We start from the raw sequence: 16823 nt of genomic DNA, 5'->3' as shown, positions 1-16823 counted from the left end.
GCAGGAGGCGGGGGGCTGGGGAGGGCCGCGTGTGCAGGGGCGGGGGGGGCTGGGGAGGGCCGTGTGTGTACTGCTTGCCACACAAGGACATGGTATGAGAGGTCTGAGCTTTGAGCAGCTTTTCAGAGACTTAGACATCTTCACATCTTGTGCAGCTTCTTTCTGGTTTCACGGAGTTCACAGCTGATACTCAGAGAAGGTGCTTTGTAGGAAGTCCTGACTTGTAGCTTGAAAGGTGAGCCTGACGACTGCAGCTCCGTCAGTCACTGCCGGCCGGCGGGTGGGTGGAGGCTGGGGAGGTTTCTGCTCGACCTCTCCGGTGCTTTTCCCAGGATGTGTGTGCAGGATGTGGCCCTAATTTCTCCTTTTGATGTGATGTTGTGAGTGTCTATTATTAGCCAAGAAAAGGCGAAAGGAACTCAAGTACTCGTGTGTTCCTGGCGAAGATAAATAATCTGAATCTTTACGGCTCTACGCTCAGGTTTTAAAGTCAAACCACTGAGACCTGAAACGTGGCTCATTTCATAGACTAATCTGATTGCAGGAGTTACCGCTCTGAGTCTGACCCGTGCCTGGCCTCGTCCTGCTGCGTCCATCCTGTGTGCACAGGGGCTGGGCTGTGCTCGGGCGTCACGTGTCCCCAGGGGCCTTTTCGTGTCCCTAGTACTGAGATCTCCCAAACTGTGAGGAGCCTGGCGGGGAGGAAGCATCCGGTGACACCAGGTGTCCGTGACCACAGACAAATCAGAAATGATTTCTGCTCAGACATTTTCCTCTGAGGAAAGTGTGTGTTAGGGGGTCGTACCCCAGAGCCAAGTGTGCGTGGTCGGGCGTCGGCCCCAGAGAGTAACACCGAGTCAGGAGACCGGCTGTCCTCGTTCCAGACTAGACCTTCCATGCAAAGCAGGGGCACTTACTTGCCCATGTTGCTTGGGCTCTTGCACTGAGTGTGTTTACAAATCATGATGGGGTTTGCTTTTTTATAAATTGTTCTGAACGGTCTTCTGGGAGCTGGGGTTTGACTCGCAGGATTAGGCTGGTTTTCAATAAAGAAAGCAACTTGCGGGGCGCCTGGGTGGCTCAGTCGTTAAGCATCTGCCTTCGGCTCAGGTCATGATCCCAGGGTCCTGGGATCGAGCCCCGCATCGGGCTCCCTGCTCAGTGGGGAGCCTGCTTCTCCCTCTCCCACTCCCCCTGCTTGTGTTCCCTCTCTCGCTGTGTCTCTCTCTGTCAAATAAATTTACAAAATCTTAAAAAAAGAAAGCAACTTGCGTCAGATCTGCCTTGTGCTACGGAAGGTCCGTGCTTGCCGCTGAGAGGTGGGCTGCAGGGCAGGTACAGTTCCGCGCGAGGACACAGCCCAGAGAGGGTGTGTGCACCGAGCCCTACATGTCGGGATGTGTTTGCCTCAGCACTGCGAGGACCCGGGTATCAGGGAGTCTCTGGACCCCGCCAGCCCGGGGTGTGAGGAGCGGCTTCTCCTGTCTTTGCCCTGTCTCCCACAGGCCCCGTGCCCGCCATCCCGCTCCGTCACGCCCTGTGTCCGCGGTGCTCTGCCGTGTCTACACAGTTCCCGAAGGGGTGGAGCGCACCGAGGCGGGAACGAGCTAGGAACCAGAGTTATCTTCTCTTGGGTGAGGATGGAGCCCCCACCAGCGTGAGCGGCCCCCTCTCGGTGGTTTTCCATCAGAGTCTAGATTTCTGGACAAAAGCTCCTTCTCTCTGTCTCACTGAGCCGCCCCGCCCTGTTGAATTGTAGGGAACATCTGGCGTTATTAGATCTGTCTGTGTGGTGAGGAGAGGTCTGTGCTTCTCTGGAGGGCAGCGGGCTGGTGGTGGGCTCCGCACAAATGCGGCCCCGAGGCGCGGACGGGAAGCCCACCCCTGCCCGTCTGAGTGCAGAGCAGCACGTGCGGTCGGGACGCGGGTCTGGGGCGCGGGGAGGCTCGGAGGAGTGTCTTTGCAAGTAGGGGTGCAAAGCAAGGATGCCACGGGGGTCCCGGAGCTGGAAGGAGGCCGCTGCCTCCTTGGAGGTCCCCACGCCCGGGAGGTGGGGCCCCTGAAAGCAAAGAATGGTGAGGGGATTACCGAATCATCAGTTAAAACAATCCCTGCGTGGAAGCCTTGCTGTTCCTCCTCCATGAGTTCCCAGTTTGTGGCTGAGTTTGAGTTGCGCTCCTGACTAGACAGACACAGGCCTGGCCGGGCCTCTGGGAAGAGGGGGCGGGGGGGATGGGCGGGGGCTCCGCTGCTGAGCCCGCACGCGGGGCACGGGGGGCAGGTCAGGGCCAAAGAGGCGGTGTCTCTGTGGACAGGCCTCCTGGAGGGGTCCTGGGGTCACAGGACAGGTCACCGGGCACAGGGGAGGGCCGGGGAGGGGGACAGATGGCTGCCAGGCCTCTCCCCGCTGCTCACTCCGCAGCCTGCAGAGCATGGCCTCCCTGGCCTCCTTGTGCCTTTCCTGCCTCCCCCTGGCCGCCGTCCTCCCTACCGTGGCCCCCGTCCCCAGGTCCAGCTCAGTGTCACCTTCGGCAGCAGAGCAGAGGAGGTGGTGAGGGAGGTGACAGCCCCGAGAGCCCCAGAGTCTCCAGGGCTCCTGGGAGTGAGGTCCTACACGAGGTCTGCTCCCCGCTCCTGTCCCTGCAGACTCTTCACTGAAGGGAAGGCCGGCTCCTCCCTCGGGGGCATTCTGTGGGAAGGCGGGAGAGGCCCCCACGGACGGCGGGCCCTGCGGGACCCTGGGAACCGCTGGTGGATCTTCGGCCAAGGATTCGTCCCGCTCCGGATGGGACTCGGAGCCGGGCTCCAGGAAGGTCGACCTCCCGTGTGTGGGAAGAGCTCTCTCCGCCAAGAGCTGGGGTCGGAGGTGGGCGGGCCTGGGCCGCGCTCCTGTGTGGTCCGGGCGCACCCCTGCCCCGCAGCCTCTGTGCCCAGAGCCCCTGCCTAAGGGCCTGAGAGCCCCGCGATAACCCCTTTTCAAAATGAGAGGGAAACCAAAACAAGCAACGGGTGGTGGGGAGGCCTTTGGCCACCGACCCTGAGAAAATGTGTGGTGTTCCTTCGATGATACCGCTCTTCTTGGGTTTTGATTGTCCTTCCTTTGGGCGGGTCTGAGTCCTGCCAAGTTCAGAGTTTACAGCCTCAGCTACTTTAGGAAAACAGGACTCATAAAAGCCTTTACAGCTTTCCTCTGAGTGATACGTCTGTGTGGACTCCAAGGCCTGGAAACTTCAGAAGTGAGGGGGTTCTACCCCAAACCACAGAAGCCAAAGACTCGCCTCACCTCTGGGCCCCAGCCACAGCAGGGAAGCTTCCTCCTGGACCCAGCTGCGGCTTGTGTGGAAAATCTGGTTTCAGACGCCGTGGACGTGGCCTCCCAGGGGATCGCAGAAGGGCCCTCAGACGCCGCCGCTCAAGTGCTTCCCAGAGTGGGCGCCTCCCCGGGCCAGCGAGGAGCAAGAGAAAGCTGAACCTTGGAAAGCTGGCTGTGTTTTCAGTTCTCCAAGTAACATTCTCTGCTGTAGACGTTTAAACTGCAGGTAAAGGAAGGGAAGAGTGAGCCACGGCTTCCCCCGGCCCTGACGACCGCAGCGGCCATGGGAGCGCGCCCCGTCTCGCCCGTGAGAGCCGCGCTCCGTTTCCTACTACTCAAAACTGTAGGCAACACTCATGATGGGGTCCCCTGACTCGCGGGCACTTGTCCGCCGCCGTCCCCCGGGGCTGTCCCGCGGTGCAGCCCAGACAGCACGTCATCGTACCTACACGTGCAGTGCATGTCTTCCAAACTGGGGGCTCGTTTTGAGAATCGTGGCAGTCAGCCATCAGTCCGCCCCCCGCCCCGGGGCTGGATTTCCGCGGTCCCCCCGTGGTGTCGCTTGGCATGCTCTTCTGTCCTGGGTATTCCCTGTTTTGATTCGCTTTGTTTTCTCAAATTGGTTCTGAATCTGGGTGTTTGCCAGAATTCTGGCCTCAGGTCTCGGCAAAATGGCGAGTGCGCCTCCCTCAGGAGGCAGACGTCTGGTGTCCCCCTCGGCGTCAGTGGTCACTGCTGAGATGGTTTAAATCCGAGTCCTGCCCTGGCCCTGTTAGCCAGGGGTCCCCTGGAGCGCTGTCTGGGTGGCCGCTGCTCTGTGGGGCTGAGGTGAGGTCTGGAGGCGATTCGCGAGCCCTGGGCGGTGTCCACAACAGTTGTAATCAAGATCACGTTGGTTTTGGGCTCCAGTGTAGACGGTCGCCCACGCCTCAGCATTTCTCCCAGCGGTCGGGCCCCCGGGCATGCTGGGTCCCCCGCACAGAAATGCTGGAGGGAATCCCAGACCCCACGTGACGTCCGGCTTTGTCCACGGGGTGGTCACCGAGCGCCTGTTAGGGGTCGGCGCTGCTGTGAAGCGAGGGGTGTTTTGTACGGTGCGCGTGTGTGGCGGAGCCCGCAGGCCTCTGGGCGCGGAGCAGGTGGCCGGCAGCGGCAGGGGGGAAGGGCCTCGCGGGGGCCGTGGCATGGCCGCCCCGGGGGCCGCGACCGTGGCCGGGCTGACGGGGGCAGAACTCAGGCTGTTCTCTGACTTTGGATCACAGCATGTAGGTGTCGAGGTGCCGTGAACTAAGCATTTAAAAAATGCTTTCACGCTTTTCCTACGAGGAGGGAACACAGGTTCAGTAGAAGTTGAAAGGCTTTTCTCGTGGGAAACGGGCGGTGGTGGCGGCTCTGAGAGCAGGGTGATTCAGACTGCGAGCACGGGGCCCCTTCTTCCCCACAGGAGGCCGCGCCCACGCACAGAGAGGCCCTGGGCAGACTGTGACCCGCTTCCCTGGCTGTCACACGAGGAGCCCCAGCGCACGGGGCAGTGCCGGCTGGGTCCCTGGTGCGGGGCAGAGCGGGAGCCGGGCCCGTCTCCGTCCCGCAGGGCCCAGGACTCCCGGCGGGGGGGTTGCGGTGCAGCTGGCGCTGGAACTTCCCCACCCCCGGGTGGGGGGTGATGCCGTCGAGCTGGGGAGCACACAGCAAGCAGTCAGCGTGGCTCAGCGGGGTGGGGGGCGGCCCACGTGTGACCCTTCTGGGGTCTTGGCCTCTTCGGGGGTGAGAGTAATAGCAACAGGCACAGGATTTGGACTTCCGTTTCGCAAGCACAAGGATGAGGATTTTTAAAAGTAATTTGCTTATTCTATTATTTTTTGAGGGGGGAGGGGCAAAGGCAGAGGGAGAGAGACAGAATCTCAAGGACACTCCACACTGAGTGCAGAGCCGGACTTGGGGCTCGGTCTCACGACCCTAAGATTTCTTGAGCCACCCGGGTGCCGCGGGAATGATCATTTTAAAAAAAAACTTTCTGTTTTGCAAGAATTCCAGATTCATGGAAAGTTGCAGAGAGATCCCCTTCAGCCACCGTCCCTGACCCTGGTAGCCACCGTCAGCACGTGGGCCCTGGCAGACTCTAGGGGAGAACTAGGTATTGGGGTGCCTGGGGTCTCTGCTCAGCACCTCGTTAACCGTCCGCGCTGCTGGGCAACAAGGTGACGTCATCACCGTCGTCATATTACAAGCAAGAAACCCCTGCAGGAATTCAAGAAAACCGTGTAATTTGCAGGGGGCTGCTCAGGTTCTTGCCTGGGAGGGTTTCCGTGGACACGCACCTTCGTGGCTGCAGACCTCCCGGAGCCCCCTCTGCACCAGGCCAGGTGGCTGGACCCGGCCCCGCTGTCTTTGGGGATGGAATGCGTTTGGGCTCCTCAAAGGGAAAGCAGCTTGGGCCCACTCTGTGTTCCTCCCCGGGAGTGTTCCTCCTGTGCCGTGTTTTATGAATTTGTATTTCACGTGAAGTTCACAAGACGTGTCCCAGCACCTGTGAAATTGTTACGTTTAAGACGCGGGTGCTGAACAGGCCCGGAGGGGCGAATCTGTCTGCCGTAGCGGACGACACTAGGGACGCTGATGGTCTGCAGCAGGGGCCGGGCCTGGAGGCCGGGGCCGGGGGGCCACGTGGTCTGTGGTAGAAGGTGGAGGTGGAGCGCTGTGGAGATTTTCACAGGTGGTTTAGCAGCACGACTGATACTAACGGATCATTTTGCTCTCGGTGTTAGTGTCTGTGAAGCCGTGGCGTCCGCGAGGTCTTCGGTGGGAAGCGCTGGCAAGGATCAGCGCCTCTCGGGCCTCGTGGGGCCCGCGGGCCGAGGCCGTGGGGCCGCCACGCCTCTCCAGGCTCGGGCCTTGCCTCCGAGCCAGGGACCGTTTGCAGGTGTGTGGAGCCGCCAAATCCATGCAGGAGAATTTCAACCCAAAACGGTCCTCTAATTGTGTGTGGCCGCACTTTGGGATCCGCGCCGACTTCAGGCTGCACATGCTGCGCGCAGACTCTGCCGATGATCCACGAGCACGTTAGTGACGTGGATTTCTTCCTCTGTCGTAGTCAAGTGCATGTGCCCTTCACCCGAACTTTGGGGAACTGTGTCCAGCCCTCCTTCTGTTCTTTCGCTCCCATTTTACTTTTCTGGGAGGCGGGTGGACCTAAGCTTCCGTGTCTTTCTCTGTCCACGGCGTTGCACAGTCTTTGCAGAGAGATCACACAGAACAGAGCCAGGGCCTGGGGTGCTCTGAGGGGCCGTGCTGTCGGGCGTCCCTGCGCCTGGGTTCTGTCTGTCTGGGGCGAGTGACCGCGCTCCCAGAGGCCCTTTTCCTTCGTCGTCCCTAAGTGGGACAATTACAGCAAACCTGTGCGCTGTGGTAGGGCGGAGTGGCTCCTGTGGGCTCTTCCCACAGGAGCTGGCCCCTGCCACACGCCGTCCCTTTCCCCTCACCAGCGCCAGAACGATAAACCAGCTCACACCAGTGGCATCATGCAGCGCCAGCGGTTTGCCCGTGTTCTCGTGGTCTTGACCAGAAGCTCATTCTGTGTCGTGCGTCATGCACAGACCGCGGGACTGGGGGGGCTGGGGTCGCTGCGAACCGCCACGCAGAGGGGCCAGCCACACCCAGACTGTTAAGCCCTGCACACGGCCGGTCAGTGGGGCGGGGGGATTAGAACCGGCCTTCCCGGTTCTTAGGTCAGGCTCTTACCTCAGTGGTTTTGGAAAGATCTTGAGTTAGTTCTGAAACCTAGCTACGAGGGAGGTTAAATAATTGAAGTTGGTCCATCACGAAGGAAGGAATACATTTTGAGGTCGTGGGTGGAAGAGGTTTCCCTCTTGTTCCAGAACGTTGTCCCGAAGGCCTGACAGGCTGAGGCGGATCGTCATAGTCTCGTAGCTGTTGGTTTTACTCTGTCCTCACGGACGGGGACGTTAACCCTAAGATGCTAAGGGATGCGGTGCCCAGGCCAGCGCCAGCGTGGCGAGCGGTGCCACAGTCAGAGGGGCGCTTGGCGTGCGTGTGTGACGCCCTGTGTGTTCCCTTTCAGCCCGTCCCTCCCCGCCCTGGACTGGCAGCTGCCGTCGCGCTCGGGACCCTACGAGCTGAGGATCGAGGTGCAGCCCAAGCCCCACCACAGAGCCCACTATGAGACGGAGGGGAGCCGGGGGGCCGTGAAGGCGTCGGCCGGAGGACACCCCAGCGTGCAGGTACCCGGGGTCCGTTCCCCTCGGGCACGCGCCCGTGCCCAGAGGTGGGAGCTGGGGCTTGTTCGGCCCCCGCGGCAACAGCCGGCTCTGCTTCTCCCGTCTTCTCCTAAAAAACTGTCCCCTGCGGAGCGCTTGAGCTCTGCAGCGTCTGCACACACAGTCCCGTGTTTCTCTCGATGCGCACGGCGGCTGCAGTGCGGGGCCCCGTGGCTCTTCCTTCCGCAGCTCAGAGCAGCTGCCATCATCGACCCTAAGCTTTGTGTGAAAAGAGGAACCCTCTCCAGTGAGTCCCAGAGACCGCGGGGAGCGGTCCGCGCATGGGGCCGTGGTCGGGAGGCCCGCGTCCCCCGGTGGGGCCGCGGCCTGCGACTCGCGGGGCTGGCTGAGGCCTGCTGTTGCCTTGCCCTGGCAGACACCGCCTGTCCCCTCGTCCTCCCCGGGCGGACACATCTGACTCAGACAGGATGAGAAAGCGGGGAAAGGACCCTGAGGGTCTGCCTCAGTTTCCTGGTGGCGCCGGCGGGCAATGTGGGTGGTGGGCTGTCTTCTGCGCCTCTTGGGAGACGTGACCCTGGGGGTTTTTTCTTTTTTAAGGTGTCCTGGAATAGCGAATTTTTTTTTTAAAGATTTTATTTATTTATTCATAAGAGACAGAGAGAGAGAGGCAGAGGGAGAAGCAGACTTCCCGCTGAGCAGGGAGCCCGATGTGGGACTCGATCCCAGGACCCTGGGATCATGACCTGAGCCGAAGGCAGACGCTTAACCATCTGAGCCACCCAGGCACCCTGGAATAGCGAATTTAAGAGAAAATAAATATAACCTTGAAATGAGGATGTTTTATTTTTGAGGACAGAAGTGTTGTCAGAACCGAGGAGAGCAGCCTGCAGGCTCAATGGGGCTTGCTCTCCAGACCCTCACGCCCGCCTCCTCCCCTCCTCTGCTCGGCCTGGGGTGGCTGTCAGCCGCCCTGCTAGAAACACAGACTCTCTGGCCCACACAGACCACGGAGCCCGGAGTCCTGGGTGGGCCCAGGCCTGGTCCGTCAGCTTCCCAGCATGGCGTCTGTCCCTTTCCGCGCTTTGGGGTTCCTCAGGCAGGACACAGGAGGAATAGAGGACCTGCCAGGGCGCCAGGGAGCTCAGGGCTCCCGGGGGAGAGACGCCACACGCCGTCGGGGCCGGGCTGGGGTCTCCTGCCCACGTGTTGGGGTGACTCCGGGTGCTGGTCTCCCACCCCGAACACTTGGAGGGGAATAAGGTTCACTTGGCTTTCGAGTTGGAACATTTGTCATTGGTGGCCTGGGGGCACCTCAGTCGCTGTGATGCAGGCGTCACCCTTCGCCCCAGGGAGGACGTGTGGGCGCGGAGGTTGGCTGCTGCGTGGGCGCCAGCGGACTTTCGTCAGATGTTACCCGACAAGCACTGACCCCCCGCCCAGCCCATTGGTGGGACTCGGGTGGCCGCGTGTGGACGGGTCGCTCTCCTGCCCAGCGCTCCCGGCGGTGGACGGGGCACGTGTCTCCCCCCGTGGGCCCCAACCCCGTCATCGGGGGACGAGGCCAGTCAGAAGGGTGCTCGGCAGGGTGCCCGTGTTTTTATCTTATGCCATTTAGAAAAACAGGAATCCTGTCAGGGACGGCGCCCCGGAGAGAGAGGCTGTCCGCCCGGGCGACAGCGGCGTGGACTTGGTGGGGCGGTGCGGCGGTGTTGGGCCGCGTGCCTGCCGCCGGTTAGTGCCCACGTGCGTGGCTGGGGGACCCGACAGCACGCGGCCGCCTGCTGGGCGTTTTCGGCCCCGCCTTCCCGGCAGTGCAGGTCCAGCTGCTCTGCATCCGCCGGGCTCTGAAATGGAGACACTTCGCTCGCTTTCCCGCTGCCGCCGCGCGGGGCTCGATGCCCTGCTGCAGACGGAAGCGCGCGTTTCAAGGCCGAGGAAATAAAGCAGCTCCAGGAGAAGAGGGAATCGGGCAGCAGAGGAACAATGGCCAGTTGGCCCCATTTCTCGAAATTACAGCAGCAAGGAGCTCAGGTCCTGCTGTTGGCGGGGTGGGGGGCGGGGGCGCCTGTAAACATTAACACCTTTGTGTTGAAATCAAAGCACAGGGCTCATTGGGGACCACCTCTCGGCCCCGGCAATTGAGGGCTCCTGGAGGATGACGGAAGGCAGCCCTGGCACCTGCCTTTGTCACTCACCCCTCACCGGGCCCCCCACCCCCAGGTCCTCCGGGTGTGTTCGTCTACCTGTGTAGACATTACAGAGAGAATTGAGACATTTTGGAGAAATTAGCAAAACTTGAAACAGTATTTAAAATATCTTACAAATTATTTCAGATTAAGTGAAGGCAAATGCAAGAGGCTGGTTGTGGGTTTAAACAGGATGAACACCGCCCCCCCCAACCTTACAAGTGAAATGCAAAACATAAATGGTGCTCAACAGAAAATGTCAGATTCTGTCAGCACTTCTCATGGGTGAGAAATTAGTAATTTAGCGTTTTCTGATAGATCTGTGGCAGAGTGAATTTATTTCTATGCAAGTGTGAGGTAAGCAGGTACAAAGAGGGGGTTTTGGGGGGTTTGTTTTCTTTTTCAGTTGGCAGACCACAAATTGGATAAAAATAGAAATTGTGCACAATTTTAAAACAAGTGAAAATAGAAGTCTCTCAGTTGCCACAAAAGCACGCTAACTACAAGGGTTTATCCTGTGCTGAGTTTTTAGCGGATCCTCTGACCTGGGGCTCCAGCACCATGCCCGCTCCTCTCTCTGCAGAGGCCAGGCCACGCCGCGGGCAGTTCCTGGGGCAGCCGTGCACCCCACGAGCTGTGCTGTGGCCGGTGGGTCTGCGGGACGTGGGCTCTGGCCCGGGACAGACTGTTAGCGCTCAGACGAAAGCTGTCACATGCACTGAGGGCCCGGGGAGCCCGATAAAAACACGCTGTCCCCGCACCTGCCACTGTTCACCAGACTTTCAATTCCAAGTGTCTCCATCAAATCAAAGTCATTTTCTGCAGAATGGAAGTGCCCCAGCCCGGCCCCAGAAGCAGGACCTGCTCCCTTTCTGGAGTGTCAGTGACCGCAGGAAGGAGCTACCCAGCGCGCCAGCCCCCCTGCTCTACATCTGGGATACGCGGCGACATGTGGGGCGTCCTTCTCAGGCTTAGTCCGAGCAGGACTGGAGGGTGGAAGGGCCTTCCGCGTCGTCCTCGTCTCTCCCTCCTTTCCACGTGCGGCCTGCCCTGGGTGGCAGGCCCCGACATAGGACCCCGCGGCCCGTGTTCTGTTTCTCCTAAGATCCCGCGTTCATACCCACAGTTGCGAAGGGTGACGGCAGTCAGTGCTCCTGGGCCCTCCCAGGCCACCCACCCTCTGTCCCGGCTGTCGTCCCAAGCCCGGGAGGTCCGTCTGCGACCCTCAGAGGGGCCGGCACCTCCGTGTGCATGGGAGCAAGGCCTCCCGGGTTCCCAGAGGCCTGGTCGCTGGGTCCTGGGCGAGGTGGGAGGCCACCGTCTGCCTTTGGTCTGGGGAGGGCCTGCCGTGGGATTCGCCTTAACAGGGGGTGTGGGAAGGCTGGTCCTCCTCCAGGGTTGCTGATGATAAACCAGAGCCGTATGCTGAGGGGTCTCCTCACGGGGGCTAACTGGTTTGCCAAAGGCCCTCGCTCTGCTGGTTCTGGTTTCCCAGTTTGTTTCTCCATGTCCCCCGGCGCCCGCCCTCACTGCCGTCTGCGTGGTGCCCGGCGTTCCGGTCCACAGGGCAGGGTCCCCTGTTCCCACCTGCCCTCCCAGGGGCCCAAGGAGTGACCTGGGGGACATCGCTGACCTCTGACCCAGGGGTCAAGGCATGAAGCTCTATTTACTGAGTTACCAAAATAACTGCTCGATAGCATCTAGCCCACCACACAGGAGGCTGGGTCTGTGTGAATAATTAATAGGTCACTGAAACAGGAAACCCAGGGAAAGTCTTGTGAAGTTGGAAATAGCATTTCAGGTCTGCAATTTGTACTGTCAGTTCGGCCCCCCGGTCAGTGTCGAGGGGCCAGCGAAGCCCCTTCTGGCGATGAAGGAATTGGCTCTGGAGCCTCTGAGGGACGTGGGGACCACCCTGGTGCAGGCAGCGGGTGTCCCGGCCTCGGGTGTGGGCGTGGCAGCAGGGGGTCCTGGCCTCGGGCGCAGGTGCGTGCCGCGGGGGTCCCGGCGTCTGGCCCGGGTAGGGCGGTGTGCCCTGGGGTGCTGGTGTCTCTCTAGGGCCTGGCTTCTAGGCTTACCTGGGCCCGCACAGAGCATGGCGGGTACTCGCTGCCACGTAAGTCCTCTGGGGGCGGAAACCCTGGGATGGACACACCAGGAAAGTTGGCAGAGACTCGCTGCTGCCGCGATGACTCATCATTTTACTCAGCACCCCGGCCCCGGTGTGGACGGTTCAAACACTCCCTAGAAACCGTTCTGGGTGTTCGAACGTGTGCGTCTGCGCTCACAGCACGTTTCCTTTCACCCAGAGGTCCGTCCTGTTGTTCCTTATGTGAGATGTCGTGGGGGGTGTTACCTCCTACTCTCAGGACGGGGCGTTAACCCGGAAAGCCAGGGTTTTCACAAAAGGCAGACAGATGGATGTCCCCGGAGTAAGTTATTACTTGACGGCAAACTTCTGTAGGGCCAGCTGGGGGCCATCTGGCCGGCTGCCTTTCTCGCTGCACCCCTCACACCCGCAGGTCTACAACTGGTGCACCTGCCCAGCACCCCCTGACGAGCGAGGGCTCGTCCCCCTGCAGCAAAGCTGGGGAGGCTCCTGGGGCCGTCGAGAGAGACGCTCCCCCGCACGCGCCACTGTAAGAAGTGGCGTTGAGCTGACCAGACTTTGTCCTCATGAGGGAACCGTGGCCTTGTGTTGCCGTCTCCAGACACGTAGCAGAGGCACATGAGCTCAGGCGGGTCGCTCACAGCGATTTATAAACACCCGTGTGCGTTCCGTTGTTCAGCAAAGATGGCGGAGGTGTGGTTTTGGTTTTCCTTAGAGCCCCAGACACTCCCTTGGGAATGAAGTCCATGGGTTGCGTAGCAATGGAAGCCGCCAGAAATCCTCTGATTCAAGACTTCGGCTTCCTTGTTCCGGGCTGCAGAGATTTTAGAATAAAGTCACTCCAGGCTCAGAAACTCTGCCGATCGCCTGTCATTGCGCCTGGTCTTCTGGTTACCGCAGACGGGCTCCTGAAACGTCCTTTGAGGGACTGTTCTCCACGTACAGACAGGTGTCTCTGCTCACTGCGGCTGAGCTTCCAAACGTCAGGTCAGGTGCACGTGGGGTGGGGGTGTCAGGCAGTTTAACTGGAGGCAATGGTGGAAAGTAACCATCCTTAATAAAAATGTCACAATACGGAGAACCACACCCCCTGCCGTCCCTCCCCACGGGGGCCGAGCCACAGGCGCTCTGTGCCCGCAGGGCTGGACCTGGTGGGCATTCTCTGCTCCGTGTGCTCTGAGGTTGGGCCTCCCTCCCGCCGGCTGGCCCTCAGCGCTGTGCCCGGCAGAGCCTGGTCTTTGGCCCGTGAGCCGAGCTCTCCCCGAGGAGGAGATGCTGGGTGTCGTCCCCCTGGGGCCCCGCCGAGCGCAGGCCGGCATGCGGAGGGGTGCAGCCCCTACACAGCCTTGCCCTTGCAGACAGGAGCAGCTCCGTGGGGCCCGGGAGCCGGGACGGGCAGGGGACAGTGACCACCCATCCAGATGCTCGGGTTTTCATCCTTGGTCCTGCTGCCTCCTAACGGCTGACCCGTCTTTGAGGGAGAAGTCTCCGGACTGAAGGACGCTTCCTTCCTGAGCTGCTCTTACGTAACTGTCCCCGAGCGTTGGCCGCCTGCTCTGGGCCAGTGGGCACGGTCTCGCCGAGCTGGGCTCCCCCGAGGCCCGCGTTCTCCTCCGGGAGAACACCGGGCTCTTGTCTCTGCCGGAGCGCTGTGCTCTCTGTCAGCACAGATGCGCTCGGCCCGGCCGTGCAGGTGGCCATCCCTTCTGCAGCGCTGAGTGCCGGGAGGAGGTGCTCGGCCGGGCCGCAGGCCGATGCCCCATCATGTTGCCACCGCTGTTGGCCTTTGTGCTGGGGCCCTGCCCCCACTGCCCTTGGGTCACTGACGGCAAACACCAAGGCCAGGCATGGCTTCTGGAAGGTCCGTCCACACCTCCTCCTGCTCCTCGTATTAACAGTTAAACTGACCAGGTGTTGCCCTGCTAGGACTCACAGGGGCTGCCCTGAGGAGGAAGGAGATCCGGGAGCATGGCCTCAGTGTGCTGACCGACCCCGAGTGTGGGTCTCCGGGCGGAGGGAGGTCAGTGGAGGTCATGGACACAAGCTTTGTCCAACCAGGGCTGCGTGGTGGGCGCCCCCCACCCTGCAAGCCCGCGTACTGTGGACGTCTGTGTGGCGAGGGGCGGGAGGCTTTGGGCACCGGGCCAGTGACCTCTGTAGGGGCGCCACCCCGTGGGACCGGGCGTTCCTGTGTGTCTAGGTCTCCAGTGAGCTTCTCAGAGCCCCTGGATGTGCCCCCTGCGGGAGCCCTGCGCCTCGGCAGAGGCCACACCTGCCACATGGATGGGGCTTTCTTCGAAGACGGATGGTTCCTCCCCTGGGGCCAGGCTCCCAGGCTTGCTCTGGGTTCTGGAATCTCCAAAGGTGTCTTTGCTGCTGTAGTTTAATGTTTCCTAATGGTTTCTGGGGCCCTCAGGCACTCGTTACTAGATCATTTTTTCCCTCAGCAGAAAGTCGGGGCTTCTCCGCATGTTTTTAATTAGAAATGGTAAATGTAGTGTTTCCGTGCAAAACATTTGATCCAAAGCTAATGTAATTTCTTTTCTCTGGATGCTTCCACGTGTGTCTGTGTGAACCCCATCCCGTCGTCCCCAGCGCCCCATGGACCAGCTCCGCAGGTGACGTCTTTGGGTCTCCTGCACCCGGTCACGTCCAGCTCTGAAGTGGACACGTCTGAAGTCTGAGCCTTCCTGCCTGCAGGGTCAGCCGCAGGGGTCGGGGCTGGGCGGCCGCTGGGGGTGGTCCTGGGTGCCTGGCTCCCGCTGTGGGACGAGACACCTGTGTGCCGTGAGCTAGCGGGCGGCAGGTCCGAGTGTGCTGCCAGCCGGGGGCCGCCACGGCCACGGCGGTGCACCCAAGCTTCCGATCCCCTCCCTCTGGCCTCCGCCCGTCCGCCCTCAGCTCCAGCAGGAGCCAGGCTGTAGACAGTCTCTGCTCTGCTCACTGCACACGCACACGCCAGGCCCCGCGAAGATCCCTGTGGTGCTCCTACAGTGTGGCCGCTCCAGCCGCAGGGGGACTCGCCCGTTTCCCTGCGCTCGGAGGACCGGTCACACGCCGGACAGGAACCGCTCGGCAGGAAAGCTCAAGGTGATGTGCTGGAGAGTGGAAACAAGCCTTGGACCAGAACCTTCTCTCTTGGTGTCCGGATCTGTCACTGATTCCCGTGAATACAGAATAGTCGAGTGGCCGAGGTTGCAGAGTGAGGAGAGCTCATGCGCTGAACGCGCTCTTGTACCTTCGTCTGATCCCTGTGCTCAAGCCCTTCCCACCTGTCATCCTGCTCCCCTCATCAGCGGGGGCAGGTCCAACGTCTTTTTTTTTTTTTAAAGATTTATTTATTTATTAGAGAGAGAATGAGAGAGAGCACATGAGAGGGGGGAGGGTCAGAGGGAGAAGCAGGCTCCCCGCCGAGCCAGGAGCCCAACGCCGGACTCAATCCCAGGACTCCGGGATCATGACCTGAGCCGAAGGCAGTTGCTTAACCAACTGAGCCACCCAGGCGCCCCAGGTCCAAGGTCTTGACAGTGAAGGGGACGAGCCGGGCAGTGAGTGGCAGGCTCTCCCGCTCCTGCGAGCGGTGTGTACCCGGCACCCCTGACCCCCTGGGAACATGAAATTCCATGTCCTGGGCAGCGGCAGGTTCGCTTTGCCAGGTCGGAGAAGGCAGATCTGGCTCTTAGAGCCCCAGGGGTCATGCATTTCGGTAACTTCGCAGGCAGGGCATCTGTAAGGCTAAGTCGTGGGCAAGGATGGGGTCTCTGTTTCCCTCAGTCAAGACCAGGAACCTGGCTAGCTATGGCCTCATACCACAGAGCTGCCGGACGCTGCTCGCCTTTTCCTCTCAAAACCCGAGGACCTTCCTCCTGGAGACTATGTCCTGACCCCGGGATGTGGGGTCAGCTGGGAGACGCGTGACTCCAGCCCCACCTGGAGCCTCCCCGACGCGGCTCGTCCACCAGTAACAGGAGACATGCCAACAGGTGCATCAGACACTGCCTTTCCTGCGTCTGTGCGTCCTTTCCTGCGTCTGTGCGTCCTTTCCTGCGTCTGTGCGTCCGACAAGCATCCCTGAGCGCCGGAGACAGGAGCAGGCACAGCAGAGGGACGGTCGAGCTCTGAGCCTCTTGGTCGCCTCCGTTTCATCCGTGTTTTGTTCGAGATGTGCATCTACTGTTGAGTGAAATAAAGTACAGGGACTTTTTGAGTGAAAAGTTGATTATTAAAGTCCTTGAAAAGTTCCAGATCCATTCTTAACTGTAACTGTCCCGTTAGCGAAGTGAGTCTAAGCCCAAGAGACAGACCGCCATCCCCATGCCACTCATGGGCGGTGGCCAGTGGTCCTGAGGGGCACAGTCTCTGGGCGTCTGTGCTTCCCAGATACTTACACGACAGACTCAGTAACCACGGCCCTCGCTTATTTTTTATTTCTTACTGTTTCAGAAAGATAGAAAAATCCTATATGCCAAAACGCAGGAAACTCTAGAAAGGAGCTCGTTTTCCTGAAAGGAGCAGCGTGCAGCCCCTTAGAGCCCTTTTGTTGTCGTCTGTGACTAAGTGCAGTTTAAACCCATTGCTAGGAAGAGCTGTGCGCTGCGTGAATCTGGCGTTATCTGAGAATGAACCTGGAGTAGGACCTTCATCAGATCATTCATTCCCGGGAGGAATTCTTAGAATTTAAGTGATACCGTGTAAACTTAGTGTTGCTGATGGCGGTAGTGCACACGCATGCACACACATGCACACACATGCCCACACACATGCACACACGTACACATACAGGCATGCGTGCATGCACACACATGCACACACACAGGCGTACCTGCGCACACCGACATGAACACACATGCACATGTACACATACAGGTAGGCATGCACTCACACACTCTCACGCACACCCACATGAACACACATACACTCACATGCCCACCAACATGTACACATGCACACATGTACACATATAGGTATGCATGCACACA

General features: G+C 60.3%; 1 protein-coding gene across 4 annotated transcripts in view; it reads left to right on the top strand.

Annotated features, from left to right (window-relative positions):
* Window positions 1-16823, top strand: part of NFATC1 (nuclear factor of activated T cells 1) — a 100166-nt gene that overhangs the window by 14563 nt on the left and 68780 nt on the right. For all 4 annotated transcript variants that reach the window (XM_034996123.1, XM_034996125.1, XM_034996124.1 and 1 more), the window contains exon 3: window positions 7392-7551. In XM_034996123.1, the coding sequence (XP_034852014.1) occupies window positions 7392-7551 (160 nt within the window). The remainder of the gene's footprint in view (window positions 1-7391; window positions 7552-16823) is intronic.

This window comes from Mirounga leonina, unplaced genomic scaffold, assembly GCF_011800145.1.
Source record: "Mirounga leonina isolate KUSES-001 unplaced genomic scaffold, KU_Mleo_1.0 Mir_93, whole genome shotgun sequence".
Taxonomy (NCBI): domain Eukaryota; kingdom Metazoa; phylum Chordata; class Mammalia; order Carnivora; family Phocidae; genus Mirounga; species Mirounga leonina.
This window is presented reverse-complemented; position numbering and strand designations above follow the sequence as displayed.